The 18,920-nt window shown below is 38.4% G+C and overlaps 1 protein-coding gene across 5 annotated transcripts in view; it reads right to left on the bottom strand.

Moving 5' to 3' along the window:
* LOC150084775 (striatin-3-like) overlaps positions 1 to 18,920 on the bottom strand; it is a 751,872-nt gene that overhangs the window by 369,248 nt on the left and 363,704 nt on the right. For all 5 annotated transcript variants that reach the window (XM_090376594.1, XM_090376597.1, XM_090376596.1 and 2 more), the window contains one exon: positions 4,107 to 4,261. In XM_090376594.1, coding sequence (XP_090232720.1) covers positions 4,107 to 4,261 — 155 coding nt within the window. The remainder of the gene's footprint in view (positions 1 to 4,106; positions 4,262 to 18,920) is intronic.

Genomic DNA, 18,920 nt, shown 5'->3' with positions numbered 1-18,920 from the left:
TTCACTATCTTGTTGCCCTTCTCTGTACTCATTCTAGGAACTCTACATCCTTCTTAAAATTAAGCCTCCATACCTGTACACAGTACTCAAGGCATGACCTGACCATAGCCTTATACATAGGAATAATTGCCTCCCTCTCCATAATATCAAAATTCCTGTATATCATTGACAATACCCCATGACCTGCTCTCGCAGCCCATGAATTGTACAGTCAGATATGAAGAAAACTTCATATCTGACTGCACAATTATCCCCAGGTCTTTTTCATTCTCGACCACCCTCAGTGTAGTACCACACAGTTGGTACATATCTCTGGGGTTACCTCTAAAGAAATGTACCAACTGTGTGGTATATTTAATTGCAAGGAAGCAGCAGCAAAAGAAAAAGCTAACCACCTCATCTTTCCATCTTCGTTAATTAATAATTTGTCTAATCCATATTAAAACTTATTCAAACTACCCACTTCCATATCAGATGTTAACTTGTGCCAATATTCAATTCACTCTAGCTGGCAGAATATTTTCATACATCTATCTTGCAGCGATGTTTTTTTTTTTTTTTTTAAATTAATGTTCCCCTTATGTCTGCTCTCTGAGAGGAATAAGGATGCCACCAACGTTTAATTTCCTCAATCTATTTAAAGAGTTAAAGACTTCAAACAGGTTTCCTTGCAGGGCCTTCAATTTCCAAACAGTGCAATTTGCAGGATTGAAGTCTTCCATGGTGAGAATTAAATTTTTGTGTGCTTTAATAATCTGGTTGCTTTTTTTCAGCACCCGTTCCAACAGCCAACCATCCTTCAAAAATCCGTCCTTCCAAAGTGAGGTATGAGGACCTGCATGAAGTACCCAAGATTTTTAATCAATTTTATAAATCCTTGTTCATGATTCCTTGTTAGACACTGAAATCACTGCAACATTGAACATATACACATATTCTCCCTTGCTATCTTATTAATAGCAAGGGAAAATATTTTAATTCAGGAGAATTTCTACCCCTAAAGTAAACTTATGCAGACAAAATTCTCTGTATAGCACAATCACTAAACCAGAAATAAGTGGTTAGGACATACCCACATAGAGAGAGATGATGGGAGAAGAAACTGAGAATGGTGAGAACAGTAGGTGTGGTAAACAAAAGCCTCTATAAAAAATAAATGGCATGGGGTACTACTCCTCCTGGCTTAAAAGATTTCTGTATTTGTTTAATTAAGTGAGATATTCAACTGAAAAATTTTAATCCTTGCTTTCAGAATTTAATGTCCTAACAGTTTACCAAATATCAACTTACCTATATCTATGTCTTACTGTTACAGCTTATTGAAAACTGTAGACAAAGTAGGTCTGAAATTTTGGATATCTGTATTTAGACATGACTTTTTAGTTTAGGGTCTTACTGAGTCCAATTTTTTTCACTTTAAGGTTCAATAAATATTAAACTAATAACAATTAATTAATCAGCCAAGAAATTATATGAGTATTTATGTATGTCTTTCTAATAACAATTAATTAATCAGCCAAGAAATTATATGAGTATTTATGTATCTCATGTATGTCTTTCTTACAACATAATGACATTGATGTAACTCTTATATACATTTAAATTTAAGATTTTCTGCTTGGATTCACAAAGCACACAAATTATGATGATTAACAAAATCATCATAATTTCCAATGAATGTGGAGAAATGAGAAGTTACATCATCTTAAAATAAAGTGTTATATCCTAAGATAGGTGGATCTACAAACACACTGTTCCTGGAAATTATATTATATTAAATATAATTATATTAAAAGATTTGAAAACATCCAGGGTACAAAATCGAAAGGGCTAATCAAAGTGTCTGTACTATTAACAGCAAATCGTTAGAAATCTGAATATGAAAAATTTTAATAATTTGGAGGAAATTTTTCTTCCAGATTATTAACTTATAAAAATTACAGAATGCATTTAGAAATATATCAATACATGCAAGCTAACCTGTGGGTTTATTTATTTTGTCAATACTGTCTATAAGCATAACTGGTATGAGCATTTGTAAAATTCATTTAAAAATGGAAGCTTCTTGTAATATCATGAAAGCTGGCAGGTTCTGCTCTGCTTTCCTGTGTTTTACTTCTTTTATTCTATCTATCTTGTGAACTCCTCTGATCATTTGGTCATCCCGGAGTAAAAACACAATTTATTTTGGAGGCCGCCGTAGCCTAGTGGTCAGGCGTGCGGGTGCATAAATACACGTGCCTTGAGTGACCGGGGTTCAAGCCTGTGACCTCCTCTGACCGTTTGGTCGTCACGGAGTACAAACAGAAAATTTATTTATTTATTTTTTTTTTTTAACTTGTGGATTTTGTATACTACGGCAGGTAAAAGCCAGAAACCTGATCTGGGGAATACCTATTATAGTGGGTAGTGTTAATTTTTAAGGGCAAGCAAATGTAAAAATGATTAATTTGCAGAGGATAAATTCAGATTGCTATAGCTCTATACAAGTGCTTATACGACGTTTCAAAAGTTAGCATACACTTTGGAATGGCCTCCGTAGCCGAGTGGGCAGGAGCGGGAGTGCAGTAGCACACGCTCTTTCAGTAGACCGGGGTTCAAGCCCCTGCCTGCTGAATACGGTCGATCTGCCAACCCGCACTGGACCAGCGTGGCAGATTATGGTCCATTTCCCTCAGCATGAATTGTTGAGGAGGCTTCCACCCTGCAGTGGGTTGATAATGGCTGCACTTTTTTGGACTTGTTACTTAATGCAGATTATAACTTATAAGAATGGATGCAAATACCTAACTACATTCAGAAGGAATAGTAACATCCAGGAATCATGTTCTAATTGCTTTGTCATGATATGCCCTAAGCTAGCAGTGCTTAGAGGATCACCTGTCAGGTGTGCCTCTAGACTGGTGATCCTCCAAGTTAATTATTAATTAATGATTAAAAATCTAAAATGTTTTCTACCTTCCAAAACATAAATAAAATTTTACTGCCACAATGTTTTTAATAAAAATCTATGGTTTTCTCAGAATAAATGAGTGTGAGAACCTGTTAGGTGACCTGTCAAGTGACTCAAACATTGTTAGTTTCAGATAATTACATTGTCTCTGTAACTATCTGAAACTAACAATGTTTCGGTCAATTGAAAGGTGTCAGCACTGCTAATTTTCAATTTATGTGATTGTTTACAGGTTAAGGTTATTTGCTTTAGCTCTCCCAGTAGTTAGTTAAATATTTTGCCTTACACAAGTTTCTTTTGAGAGATTTCTTATTTTTTTGCACAATAAGGATGAAATGCATTACTCACTACTTCTATTTACTCTATGTTGCTACTCAGTGGGTTCAAATTTTGTGAGCTGTGAAATGTTCCAAATTTGAAAGAAATGTTCAAATGAAGTAACTAATACTCCAATATACTTATGTACCCGGAAAGCAGAAATATACATGCATGTTAAAAAATTCACAGACAGACAGACAGACAGACAGACACATCCTTTGAACTGGAAAATGGCAGAGACTAATCGATTCATGTTTATATTTTAGATCTAAAACGTTTTTTTGTGGTTTTCAGCAGAATTTATATTTTTCTGACAATAAAATGTTTATTGGACAATGAAAAATAAAAAAATTGACTTACTTAAAATCTGAGCATTGCATCAATTAAAAATAGAAGAAAGACTGGGACTGTTAGAGCAGAATTTAAAACTCAAAACTTTTCCCAGAGAGAAAGTTGGCTACCTGTCAGGTGACCCGACACTGTGTTTGTTATGATTGATTTTTTTGATTTGGTAGTTGTTGGCGCATCGGCTTCTGTGGCCATATTGCACCTCCCAAGGTTTTTGCAGTACTTTGATCCAAGCCCGAGGCGGGAATCGAACCCGCGACCTTTGGGTTGCCGGGCAGGTACTTTACCCACTCGGCTAGCCCGGTGTTTGTTATAAGCATAGTGCCGTAGCAACACTACCAGGAATAGCAAACTATCATAAGTAATTAAAAATGAGTGTGCATGTGTGTTTATTCATATATCACGCAGGAAGGATGATGGTTTTTTTTTTTTTTTTTTTTAATATGTAAAAAGAATTTTAACAGAAGTGCATGAAGAAATTTCTTACATCATAGCTAGAATCTGCTTCATTGTTGACTGTAAGACCCGCTAATTCTCCAAGACCTAGAGCAGCTTCAAGACTATCATCATCATTCCCTGGGCCACCCAAGAGAGGACGCCGTGATCCCGGAGGAAAGGATAAAGATGGTCCGCCTTGAACACCTATTAATATGAAAAGAATAAATGAACATAGTTATAATCATTTTTATTTATTTCCCTCAATAATGCTATAGTTATTCATCTAATATACAGTAAAATCACGTTAATACAAACTCAGTTTATAAATGTACTCGTTCATATGAAGCACATATACCATTCCCCTGACAAAGGATAGGCTTTTCTATGTAAATATATTAATTCATTACAAAATTCGGTTAATATGTATTACAAAGTTCGTTTTCATCCCGTGAGAAATAAATATTGTTATTTTGTATGTGTAATACAGACTTGAGCGCAGTTGTCTGATTATTGCCCCTATTATTGCTTCTGCCCACCCAGTTCCCTGCTTTCGAAGGATGGCACTGCCTTGATAAAAATTACTTTTGTGTAAACAACACCAGTTTATGGTAGATACAACTTTTGTGCACTCCGAAAAAAATTATGAAGGATGAGATGTTAAACAGTTTTTATAAGTTGTTTACTCCCTTGCTCTCCATGGGAAAAGGTCAGTTGCAATTGATATACCACTTCAAAGAGTAATTTGCTACAGTTTAATCTATATTTTGTGCCATTTTATCTGAGCTGATGTCTTTTTTGGAACTTGTCTTTAAATTAATTTAAAATGTAAAAGGATGGAATTAAGCCTGGAAATTAAACTAAAAATTATACAAGGCTGATAGGATGGAACGAAGAAAAACAGACATTGCAAAGGAAAGGCTTTATATGCGCTCAAGAGCATATGGAGCCAGCCTGAAAAGGAACTTGATCCACAACATAGGAGGGAACAGTTTGCAGGAAAATGTCTTGGATGCTATCTATAATCTTCTTATTGCTTGGGACAGTACTGCCTCAAGTGTAATAATCAACTGCTTCTTTGGAGAGAATATCATCGAAAAACAGGGTCCAGCAAATGAACATGATAGCAACATTGAGGAATGGGGCAATTTGAAGGAGCATATGGATTTTATTGGTGAATATGAAGAGTCTGTGAAGGTGGATGAAATTTCTACCACAGAAATATAACATCAGAACAGCTGCTGAGCACCAAGCATAATGATTATGTTTTTGTTACCAGCAATAGCGAAAGTGAAGAAGCACACACACACACACTGCCTTCAAAAAAAGATGTCCAAAAAAAATATTGCATTTGATAGAGTCTGTGCTGTAGTTAAAAAGGCAAATAGGACAAAACCTGTGCAAACAACATTGGATTCTTTCTTTAAATTAGATTAATTTATCAAAATTTTAATGCTTTGTATGTCTCCTTTTATATTAAGTATGTAATTCTTTTTACTTGATACTAAAGTTTGTTTGTTTGTTATTAAGTTTTTAGGAGCATTAGCAACCAAGGCCATATTGCTCCGGCAATATGCGGTGGTCATTCCCTGACCTTTCCGCATCCTCTGTATTTGGTGGTGATGGGCTCGAACCCCGGTCTAATCAAGAAGTGTGTGCTACACACTGCTGCTCCTTCCCACCTGGCTACGGAGGGATACTAAAGTATTGTATATACAGTGGATTCCAGTTATTTGGCCACCGGTTAATCAGAGCAGCCATTTATTTGGGGCAAATCTTAAAAAACCGGAACCCTATCGAGAAAATAGCTAAGGTTTACTTCGCTTAATTGGGACAACATGTAGCTTAATCGGGGCAGGAGACCACAGCACTAGAGATTACCCTACGATTCTTTGCGACTGCACCACAAGGTTTGGTCGGATTTCTGGAGGTCACAACCATAAAACAATAAAAACAATTTTATTGGGCTTTTCTGTTAGTGCAATCTTTCATAAATGGATAGTAAACTCGATCTTATTGAATTTGCGATAATATCAACAGCTGAAATTCTGTGGGTTGTTATGGTGAAATGTGTTCACACTTCAATGGAATCCACAATCATAAAAAAATTCATTTTTAGAAACTTCTCTTCATTCCTATTTTTAAAGCTTTGTAACTTATTACTCCGTTCTCACTTGCATGTATTGTGTTACTTGCAATTTGTGTGTGCCAAGTTCTTTGTTATTGACTGCTTATCGTTTTACTGTTTTAAATTTTAACCCCCACCCACAATTGTTAGTGAACAGAAATGTCAACTAGTTAGTATGTACATATTACAGTACGTATTAATTATTCAGATTATCACATACATTCTTTCGATTTTCACATATTTAATTTTTTAATTGGTAAAGTAATAAAGGGTAAATTTGTGCTTAATATATCTTTACTTTTATATCCTGTGGATAATATTCCTCCTATTTTCTCTAATTGGAATCGCGGTTTTAATAGAATTAAAATTCAATTCACAAACGTGATCACAATGACTGGAGCATACTGCACATTGTATAGTGAATGGTACTTTACTATGGTAAGTCCATCGTAACGTGATTTGATTGTACAGTGAACCAATTGTAAAGCAGGCGTCCATTGTATTTTTAACTATTTATGTGAAACTTCGGATAACTGGGGCAGCCGCTTAATTGGGCCAAAATGCACTAGTCCCGATGTGGCCCAAATAACCGGAATTGACATTATCATAATATAAACTATACAATATTTTTTATTTTTGTAAACTCCTTTCCTTAGTTTACCAAAAATAAAATCTTTAAAATGTGTGTTATTCCTATTACCATATTGTTAGACAACGCTTTTATTTTTATTATTTAGTTTATTAATCTAAAATTATTTATTTTATTTTTGATATCATTATTACAAAACATGAAAATTTCGGTCCCTTTGACTTTGTATTAATGAGATTTGACTCATTATATATATATTGGTGTTCAAAGAAAGTGCATCAACCCTTAAAATTGTAATTGTCATCGAAATAATGTAAGTATATGGCAATATTTCTTACAGATATTTGTTCTAACAGACAATGTTGAGGGCCACGTTCATGCATCAGATAAGATTGAAATGCATCATAGGTGACGACATAATATTGCATCAGCTGTTACTTTCAACAATATAAGCAAGCTCTGCAAGAGTTGCAGTCATTCCTTGCTTGTATTAAGATGGCGAGTTAGGTGCAGTTGACACCACAAAGAAAGAGTGCTATTGTTGCTTTACATTAGGAAGATGTCCTTCCCATCATATTGCTCATAGTGTCTTGTAATCAGTTGACGGTAAGTAGATTTCTTTCCAAACTCAAGAATACTAGGTCTGCTGTTAGGAAAAAAGGAACCAGATGCAAACGAGTCTTTACGCCAAAACAGGACCGCATTTTGAAGCACTTTTGCCTTAAAAACCATAAATCTTCTTCGTCTGAGCTGAAAAGAGAATGGGAAGTACATTAAGGAGTGGTAGCAAGTGAAGTAACAGCAATTTATAAAAGGTTCCATAAATGCCAATGGATACCTGGCTTTTTTGGAAGGCAAATTGCTGACAACTATTACAGACAATTTCAACCTGCCAAGTAACTGCATCTTTCAGGACGAATCTGCTCCTTGCCATCGGGCGAAAAGTATAGGTGAGCACTTCTGTAGTTACTTTAGCTTCATTTCTGCATTTCAGGTTCGACAGTACCTGCAATGTGTTTAGATTTGTTACAGGTGAAAAAATGGTTGGAAGAACGGTCCATTACAACTCTTAGCTGGCCAGGAAACAGGCTGGACCTGAATCCTATAAGGAACTGTTGGCATCGTGTGGAATATGCAGTTGCCAGAAAGAAACTAAAGATCCTTTATGAACTTCAGGAAGCTATAATTCATGTTTCGAATTGATCATGTCAATGTCTCAACAGTGTGTTGCTGTCATCAGAGCCAGAGGTGGTTCAACTAAATATCAGTTTGCACGTGGTTAACTTTTTCATTTTGTTTTCCATTTAAAATGATAAACTGAAGCAAACTGAGGGATTCTGATAATATTTCAGCCATAATTGCCATTTTTACCAAAACTTTGTACAAAGGTTGCAAATGCTTATTTTGGAATATTTTTAGAGTACAGTCAGTCCTCGTATAGCACAATAGTTGTGTTCCTAGAAACCCTCATGCAATGCAGAATTGTGCAATATAAACAACAGGCCCTATGGGAAAAATAGGGTTAGGTGCCGACCACCCAAGATTGAACACACATTTGTAACCAAAACATTACCAAACACAATAAATAATCGTAATAAAATATGTATTATTATATACGTATTATAAAACACGTCCTTTATTAAAGACTATTATGCAATAAAATATTGCTAATGCTTTTGCTTCTATTGTAAGCAAACTTGTTTTTTGTTTGATTTTCTATCCAAACAGATGACAGCCATTCCACCTCTTCCAATTCTTTGTGTCTTAATCTAATGGATTTTAATTACACTGAGTTGTTTCTGCTATGAAACTTCTTTTTATTTTCTCTGCATCCTTTCTAATTCTCGGCATTGCCTCATTTAGGCTTGTAGCACATGCAATATCACATGGTCTTTCATTTCGCTCAAAGCGTTTCACAATATCATATTTTTTCTCTATCGACAGAGGCGGACTGGCCATAAGCCTTACCAGGGAAACCCCGGTGGGTGGGAGGCCGGTGTGATTTTGGCCATAAACCATAGTATCAGGCCATTATAAATTTTTCCAGGTAACAATTTTTGACCCAGTCCGCCTCTGTTTATCGATATTGCTTTTCTTTTTCTCATTGAATCTGCAGTGTCTTCACCAGGACGCTTCCTTTTCACACCTTTTAAGTATTTTCCTCATATTTAGGGAATAAAGCACAATTACAAAATGAGGAGACACGCTTGATACACATAAACAAAGCTGCGCGCGCATGTAGCAACTGAATAAACAACACCGTCAAGGCAGATATACAGTTTTAACACTTCACATTTTAGTAAAGCACATTTCTAGGAGTTACTACCATAAAACAATAAAAATTTCCAGTTGCATTTCTGCGAGTGGAATCTGTTATAAACAGATTCCACTAGCAGAAAATGCCGAATATTTCAGAGACTGCTGGTAATCATTGGGGGACAAGTAAACACATGGGTTGTGTTAAGGTGACTAAGAGGAAGAGCAGGTGCATGTACACTTGCGTGTACACCAATGCTAGGAGTTTAGTAAATAAATTTGATGAATTTGAGGTATTGCTCAAAACATCAAAGGCAGATATTGTGGGGATTTCAGAGACGTGGTGTCACACAGATATAAGGAATGCAGAACTGGAATTTGGGGAGTACAATGTCTACAGAAAGGATAGACAGGATAAGAAGGGAGGAGGGATTAGGCTATTAGTTAAGAAACACATAAAATCCAAGGAAGTGAAGCCAGTCGACATCGCTGGACAGTGCAGTGTCGAGTCAGTTTGGTGTGACATAAGCATTGGGAGATCAAAATTGAGAGTAGGAGTGTGCAATAGGCCTAATGACTCTGATGAGTACAGAGAATTAGAGTGGGCCAGTAAATCAGAGAGTTTTATAATGGGGGATTTTAATTTCCCAGATATCGACTGGAATTTGGGGACTGGTCATTCACACACTAGCAAGGCTTTTGTGAATTTATTGGATGATTGTTTTCTACATCAGCATGTGTGGGAGGCAACTAGAGGGAGTAATACTCTTGATTTGATTATCAGGAGTGATTCTTCATGCATTAAGAATCTGCAGATAAATGAACCACTAGGTGGCAGTGATCACAGTGTTCTGAAGTGGGATTTACTCAAAGAGGTAAATACCATTAGGGGTAAAGGGAAGGGGTATTGCTTTCGTAAAGGCGACTACGATGGACTGAGACAGTATTTAAATTCTATACAATTGGTTCAACCGATAATGTTACCAACAGCAATTCAAAATGGGAAGCATTCAAAGAACTTATCTTGGAAGCTACTAGGCTTTACATACCAACTAAGAAATATTGTTCAAGGTTTAGGCCTAAATGGATGTCAGATGAACTAATTGATTGATTGATTTGGTAATTGTTGGCGCATCGGCTTCTGTGGCCATATTGCACCTCCCAAGGTTTTTGCAGTACTTTTATCCAAGCCCGAGGCGGGAATCGAACCCACGACCTTTGGGTTGCCGGGCAGGTACTTTACCCACTCGGCTAGCCCGGTCGGCTAGATGAACTAATGAGGCATATGGCAGAGAAGAAAAATGCATGGGATACATACAAATTAACACGTGACACAGAATCCTATGATAGATACAAGTTGATCTGTAACAAAGTTACAAAGGAGGTTAGGCAGGCGAAGGCAGATTACGAGAAATCCTTGGCAAGGGATGCGAAGAAAAACAGCAAAGAGTTCTTTACTTATGTAAACTCTAGAAGGAAGGGGATGAATCAGATTGGTCCACTTGATATCGATGGATGAACTGTTGATGATCCTGCTCAGGTAGCTAACAAACTAAATAAATATTTTGCATCAACATTCACACATGAGGAGTTATTCAGCGAGGGGAATGCCAGAGGTGTATTCAACTCTGTCAGTAAGCTAGACAATCTTGTAATAACTGAGAGTAAAGTGGAGGAGAAATTGTTGAAGATAAACACAAGAAAGGCATCTGAGGTGGATGAGATCTATCCAGTTACATTAAAGGAGGCAGCAAAGGAAGTAAGCAAACTCTTAGCCATAATTATGAGGGATTCCTTGGACTCAGGGGAGGTAGGACTGGAGATGTGCAAATATGACCCCAATTCAGAAAGGAGGATCAAAGGCTGACACAAGTAATTATAGACCTTTGAGTTTAACTTCTGTTCCCGGAAAATTAATGGAGGCACTGGTTAAAGAAGCACTGCAGGATCATCTAGACAAGACTTCAGTTATAGCTGGGACACAGCATGGTTTTGTTAAGGGGAAGTCTTGCCTGACCAATTTGATTGGATACAATGATGCAGTCACAAAAGAACTGGATGCAGGGAATAGCTTTGATATTATATACTTGGATCTTAGAAAGGCTTTTGATACTGTTGCACATGGAAGACTGTTGCACAAATTGGAGCAGTGTGGCATTGGAGGCAAATTGCTGCTATGGATAAAGGGGTGGTTGAGAGGGAGAAGACAGAGAGTGGTAATCAATGGACACTGCTCATCGTGGACTAATGTTATTAGTGGAGTCCCTCAGGGTTCAGTATTGGGTCCATTATTGTTTTCTGTATTTATAAATGATATTGATTATGGTATATCAAGCTTAATGTCCAAGTTTGCAGATGATACGAAGGTTGGGAGGGTTGTCAAGGACACTACTGACACTATGCTACTGCAACAGGATCTGGAAAGGTTGAGCAGATGTGCTGAGAGGTGGCAAATGAAGTTTAACATTGACAAATGTAAAGTACTACATATGGGAAACAGCAACCCCAGAGCAACGTATCAACTCTGTGGTTGATTTTGATTTTTAATTTGGTAGTTGTTGGCGCATCGGCTTCTGTGGCCATATTGCACCTCCCAAGGTTTTTTGCAGTACAGTAATACCCCGACTTACGCTACCCCGACTTACGCGAACTCGGAGTTACGCGGTTCTTGATTTTTTTCGTTTGGCCGCCCACTATCTTCAAGGTCGTTTTTCATATGTTATCGATATGCGGTGCGACGGCGGAGAATGAGAGCGAAAGATGAACAAAATTCAACTTTGCTGCTTTTATGACACATTTCACCGTAATAACGTAAAAACCAACACAATTCCAGCTATCGGTATAATCGCAACTGCAATTAGATCGAGTTCACTAGCAGAAACGCAACTGGATTTTTATTGTTTTATGGTAGTAACCCCTAGAAATGTGAGGTGTTAATAGTGTATCTCTGCCTTTATGGTGTTGTTTATTCAGTTGCTACACGCGCGCAGCTTTGTTTATGCGTATCAAGCGTGCCTCCTCGTTTTGTAATTGTGCTTTATTCCCTAAAAATGAGTAAAATGCTTAAAAGGTGTGAAAAGGAAGCATCCTGGTGAAGACACTGCAGATTCAGAGAGAAAAAGAAAAGCAATTATCGATAAACAGAGGCGGACTGGGTCAAAAATTCTTACCCGGGAAAATTTATAGTGGCCTCATACTATGGTTTATGGCCAAAATCACACTGGCCCACCGGGGTTTCCCCGGTAGGGCTTATGGCCAGTCCACCTCTGTCGATAGAGAAAAAATATGAAATTGTGAAACGCTTTGAGCGAAATGAAAGACCATGTGATATTGCACGTGCTACAGGCCTAAATGAAGCAACGGCGAAAAGCACATGATAATTGCAAACTTGACAGGTTGAAAATTGAAAAGGGCTCAATTGTAAAGGGCTTAAAAATTTTAGAAAACATAGACTCCAACGAAGAACGCATTATAGCTACAAAGCAAGGAATAAAAAAATTATTAGCTTGCAACGAAGAAATTCTGCATGAAAAAAAGAACGCGCTGTGTCGTCAGACGAATTTGTTAGATTTTATGAAGCCATCGACATCGAAATAACTTTTTTACGTAAGTCATTTGTTTTTTTAATACATATTTTGTATTAATATGTATAAAGAACTGCAATTTTATTAATATTTTTCTTCTAAACTAGTTTTTTGTTAGTCCTTGGTCCCAATTAAGCAAAATTTATATGTATTTATATGCAAAGTTGTACCCCGACTTATGCGAATTCGACTTACGTGATTTTCGTCGGACCCACCTATCGCGTAACTTCGGGGTATTACTGTACTTTGATCCAAGCCCGAGGCGGTAATCGAACCCGCGACCTTTGGGTTGCCGGGCAGGTACTTTACCCACTCGGCTAGCCCGGTCGGCATAACTCTGTGGTACTACACTGACAGTGGTAGAGAATAAAAGGGACCTGGGGGTGGTTGTGGAGGCAGATATGAAGTTCTCTGAGCAGTGCAGACGGGCTGCAAGAGTAGCTCATTGTGTATTGTCAATGATATATAGCAATTTTTCTAGCAGGGATAAGGAGGTGATTATTCCCTTGTATAAGGCAATGGTCAGGCCACACCTAGAGTACTGTATACAGGCCTGGAGGCTTCATTTCAAGAAGGATGTAGAGCTGCTGGAACGAGTACAGAGAAGGGCAACGAGATTAGTGAATAGAACAAATGGGTGCTTTTACGAAGAAAGGCTTAAGTTTTGCAAATTACAGGGTCTGGAGACTAGGAACCAGCGAGGCGATCTGATAGAGGTGTACAAAGCCTTGAATGGTTTAAGCATGCTCAATGCTGATGGGATTCTTCCTCTTGCTCAGAATAATCACCTCAGAGGGCATAAATTCAAATTGAGGAAACACAGATGTAGGATAGATGTGCGGAAATTTGCCTTTAGCCAGCGGGTGGAACAGACTTCCATCCCTTGTCGTGGAAGTTGATAGCCTAAATAAGTTTAAGGCTCGGCTGGACAGGTATTTCGAACGAACAGAGGGGTGAAGTGGAAGTGGTTATTTTTTATTTATTTATTTTACTTTATTTTTTTTGGCTGATGCTGCATAAGCTTGCTTTCTTGCATCAAATGCCTCTACTAATGCTAATGCTAAACTGGTAGTAAACTCGATCTAATTGCATTTGCGATTATACCGATAGCTGGAATTGTGTGGGGTTTTACGTTATTATGGTGAAATGTGTTTCCCCTTCACTGATATAAAAAACATAAATACATTTTAAGAATCTTCTCTTCATTCCTATCGTGTTGAGTTCGGTTGGGGTTATTCTGCGTTCGACTGCCATTTCTTGTAAACACAAAGGCGAATCGTGCATAAGCGAATTCGGTTCGTGTTATATAAGATATCATTCCCCTATTTATAAATCATGTATGATCCAATTCGTGTAGTTTAAACACGTGTTATACGAGGACTGACTGCACCTGTCAAATATTACTTAGCTTTGCCTTAACTATTAATAAATATCTTTTGTTTATATTTCTATTTGTGATGCTAGTCATTAATGTAACAACATAGCATCACAAAAAAAAAGGTTATAATTGTGAAATTCCTAGGCGATGCACTGAACACCAGTGCGCGCGCACGCACGCACGCACACACACACACTGAGTAGACAGAAATAAAGGGATACCTACCTAGTAACAGGTAAGTCCCCCTTTCGCCTATATTACGCCAGTCACACAGCGAGGCACTGAGTCCACTAGTTCACGAAAGCATTCAACAGGTATTTCCAATGATGCCTGTTAAATCATCCCACATACTTTGGGATGATTCCACATCATCCCAAAGACGTTCCACAGGGTTCATGTCCGGTGAACGGGGAGACCATTCCATAAGGGTAAAATCTTCGGAATACTGTTTCAACCATCCATGTTCTAGTCACCATGGCCCTGTGTGGAGGCACATTGCCATCCTGGAAAAGTCCATTTCCCTGTGGTTGCACGATGACCATGAAGGGATGCAGATAATCTGTAAGGATGAACACATAATCAGGCTCATTCAGAGATGCATCTAGATGTAGCAGAGGTCCCAACATGTGCCAGGTGAACATGTCCCAGACCGTTATCAATAGCCCACCTGACTGAACAGTTCCTTGTTGACATGATGGGTGCATAGCTTTGTTCAGCTTCCGTGAGATAAGCACCCTCCCATCCGCTCGAAATAACTGGAAACGGGACTTATCTGACCAGGAGACCCGCCCCCAATCATCCAATGTCCAGTGCTGATGTTCTTTCACCCAAGGTGACGTGTAGATGGTTTTGGTAGAGACATTTCTGGCACCTTCCTCATTGAAGTCAGCAGTGATTTGTGCCACTGTCACTCTCCAGTTGGCCGAAACAGGTTCAGGTTTAAAGGTTCAGGGAAACTGCTAGTTAGGGGGGATGTGGGTAATACTGACACGCATTTATCTGATAATATTGGTCAATGTAACTCTTGCACATACCTTAAGAGTTCTTATCTGTTACCTCAACTGTACGTATTATCTATATGTTCTGGGGGCAAAGACGTTTCACGTGAGCGGGTAGCTAATATCAGGGAAGAGAGACTAAAAAACTTCAAGGGTTGTTAAATATACAAGAACAGTAAATCTTAATTGTTTATACAGTAACATTAGAAGTGTCGTCAATAAAATGAGCGAATTCGAACTGCTGGTTAAAACAAGTAACGGGACATAATAGGGCTTACAGAGACGTGGTGCCACCCGGAAATTGGGGATGATATGTTTCAGTACGGCTTGTATAATGTATTTAGGAAGGATAGAGCAGATAGAAGGGGTGGTGGGGTAATGCTTCTTATCAGAAGCAGCCTGGGTGCGACGATAGCTTTTCCGGATTCAGACACTTCACATGCTAGTATAGAGTCTGTATGGTGTGAGATAGTTGGAAACAAAGGTATAATGCGAGTAGGAGTAATCTACAGACCAGGTGATTGTGAAGATTATGACAAAAGCCTCTACATGCAAATGGAATGGGCAAGTAAGTCAATGCCTTATTATGGGTGATTTCAATTTGCCTCTAACTGATTGGAGTAAATGGGAAGGAAACTCGACATGTGGAACAAAATTTTTAAATCAACTAGATGACTTATTTGTATCAACATGTCAGGGAAAGTACTAGAGAAAAGAATATCCTAGACCTCATCATCACATATGAATCAGATGACATAACAGGGCTGACAGTAGAGGAACCAGTAGCAGGAAGTGATCACGGAGTTCTACGGTGGATGATGACAAGAGAGGTAGCAGAAGTAAAAGGGAAAGGAATGGGTTTTAATTTCAGAAAAGAAAATTACGATGCCTTAAGGTACTACATGGCCTCTATTAACTGGGTAGATATCGTGCAGAAAATGAATACATTTGAACTGTGGTACGCTTTTAAAACATTAATCACAGATGCCTTGAATCATTATATATACCATTAAAAAAAATACTCCACGAGAAGGGTTCCAAGTTGGATGAATAGTGAAGTTGCCACATTACTTGAGCAGAAAAAGGTGGCATGGAAAGGTTACAGAGCAATAAAAAGTACTGAAGCCTATAACAGCTACAAGGTGATCTGTAATAGAGCCACAGAAAAGGTTCGACAGGCAAAGGCAGTTTATGAGAAATCACTAGCAAACAGAGCAAAGAGGGGGGGGATAAAGAATTCTTCACATATATAAATGCCAAGAAGAGCAGAACAAACCAGATCGGACCTTTACGTAAGGGAAAGGGGATAGTAATAAATACACCAGCTGCCGTTGCAGATGAACTCAACAGTTATTTTGCATCGTTATTTACAAATGAAAAGCATTTTGTGGCAATGGGAAATTGTGGGAGCGAAGTTAAAAAATATGTAATTAATGATATTGAAATTTCGCAAGATTATTTAATAAAAAAACTTTCAAGCCTACAGAGCAGTAGGGCTCCTGGAGTTGATGGAATATACCCTATAAGCTTAAGAGAGGCGGCAAGCGAGTGCACTGAACCATTGAGGCTAATTATGCGAGCATAATTAGCCTCAATGGGAAGATTCCCTTGGATTGGAAAAGTGCAAATGTATCTCCCATACATAAGGGTGGCTCTAAAAGTGAAGTTGGAAATTATCGACCTGCCAGTCTGACTTCAGTAGTAGGGAAAATCATGGAGGCAATGATCAAGGGTGGAATTCAGGATCATTTGGATCGAATTGAAATTCAAGGATACTCAGCATGGTTTTGTAAAGGGAAAATCATGTTTAACAAATCTGGTTCGCTATTTCGAAAGGGTCACTCATGAGCTGGATTTAGGGAATAATTTCGACATTGTTTATTTAGATTTCAGCAAAGCTTTTGACTCAGTCCCACATGAGCGGTTGCTTTATAAGCTGGAACAGGTTGGAATCACTGGGAAAATCCTTAGATGGATAGAAGGATGGCTTCAGGGCAGGAGGCAGAGGGTTGTGATAAATGGCTATTCCTCAGATTGGGTTGATGTAAGAAGTGGGGTTCCCCAAGGATCAGTATTAGGACCACTGTTGTTTTTAATTTTCATAAACGACATTGATGAAGGGATAGAGGGTGTGATGTCTAAATTTGCAGATGATGTTAAAATTGCTAGAGTAGTTAATGATCACTGTCCAGCTGAGCTTCTTCAAAGAGACCTAGATAGACTTCAAGAATGGTCAGAAAAATGGCAGCTGTGCTTTAATCCAACAAAGCGTAAGGTATTACACCTGGGAAACAGTAATCCCAAAAAAACTTATTCACTTGGTGGAGTTCAACTAAACCGAGTACTGGAGGAAAGGGACTTGGGTGTTACGATACGGTCAGACATAAAATTCTCTGAGCATTGTAAACAGGTTGCAAGGAAGGCCCATGGTGTCCTATCGATGATCTATCGAACTTTTGCAAGTAGAGATAGGGACGTGATAATCCCATTATATAAGGCTTTTGTTAGACCACACTTGGAATACTGTGTTCAAGTATGGAGACCGCACCTAAAGAAAGACATCGAGCTTCTTGAAAGGGTGCAAAGAAGGGTAACTCGCCTGGTGAGATCGGCAAAAGGGCGTCCTTATGAAGAAAGACTTCGAATATGTGGGTTGCAGAGTTTGGAAACTAGACACCTTAGAGGAGATTTGATTGAGGTGTTTAAGGCTCTGAGAGGCATCAGTAAAATGAATGAGGACAACATTTTCAAGATTATAAATGATGCTAGAACTAGTGGACATAAATTCAAGTTATGGGGGGGAAATGTTTAGATTGGACTGCAGGAAGTTTTATTTTAGCCAGCGAGTTATAAATTACTGGAATAAGTTGCCTTCATGGGTGGTAGAGGCCAACAGTTTGGGGAAATTCAAAGGTCATCTGGATAGTACTTTCGGGTAAGGGAAGCGCATAGGATGATAGGTTTAATTTGCTTTTTATTTATATTTTATTTTATTTTTTATTTATTTATTAATTATTATTATTTATTTATTTATTTTTATCATTGTTTTGTTCGGATTTTTTTTTTTTGGCTGGTGCAGCATAAGCCATAGGCTTTCTTGCACCATGCGGCCGTTACTAATACTAACAATACGACATTGAGGGCCAAACAAAACAGACGATGAGGGCCACGTTCATCCACCACCTTTCTCTGTTCACTGCACTGTGTAAGGAGCATATCAAATGGACCCCACGCAGTGGAAGTCAGTTATCTTCTTGGATGAGAAGAAATTCAACCTGCACGGCTCTGATGGGAGGTGTTATTCCAGAAATTGTATATTCTCAATACATGCTTGATAATGTCTAATAAGTTTAATTTCAGTACCACCTCCGCGATAAGGGTGACCCATGTGTCGGGCAAACATTATCATCCCTCTTTCAAAGTCAATTAACTGACAACATTTATCCACACTGACTTCGAATTGCCAAGTGCATGAATGCAGTGTACCTATATACCTGCCAAGCGGTGGGTTCATCCACTAGCAAGAGGGATGACAGCACTGTGTTACCAAGGAACCCGGTAACCCATGCACTCTGTATTTGTGTGTGTGTGTGTACACACAGATGAGCCAAAATATTATGACCACCTACCTAATATGATGTTAGTCTTCCACCATGCAGCCAAAACAACTTACACAAGGTATGGCATGGACGCTACAAGATTTCTAAATGTGTCTTGTGGTATCTGATACCAACATGTAACCAGAAGATCCTTTAACTCCTGTAAGGCCCATGGTTGAGTTGTCGCAGATCGGAGTTGCTGTTCCAACACAAACCACAGATGCTCTATGGGATTGATGTCTGGGGAATTTGGAGGCCAGGGCAATACCTGGAACAATCCAGGTGGTGTGACATTGGGCATTATCCTGCTGAAAGATGGCACCACCAGAGGTGA

This window comes from Mastigoproctus giganteus, chromosome 6 (assembly GCF_048544385.1).
Source record: "Mastigoproctus giganteus isolate SK-2022 chromosome 6, ASM4854438v1, whole genome shotgun sequence".
Taxonomy (NCBI): domain Eukaryota; kingdom Metazoa; phylum Arthropoda; class Arachnida; order Uropygi; family Thelyphonidae; genus Mastigoproctus; species Mastigoproctus giganteus.
Note: the sequence above shows the minus strand (reverse complement) of the source record. Positions and strands in the feature narration are given on the sequence as shown.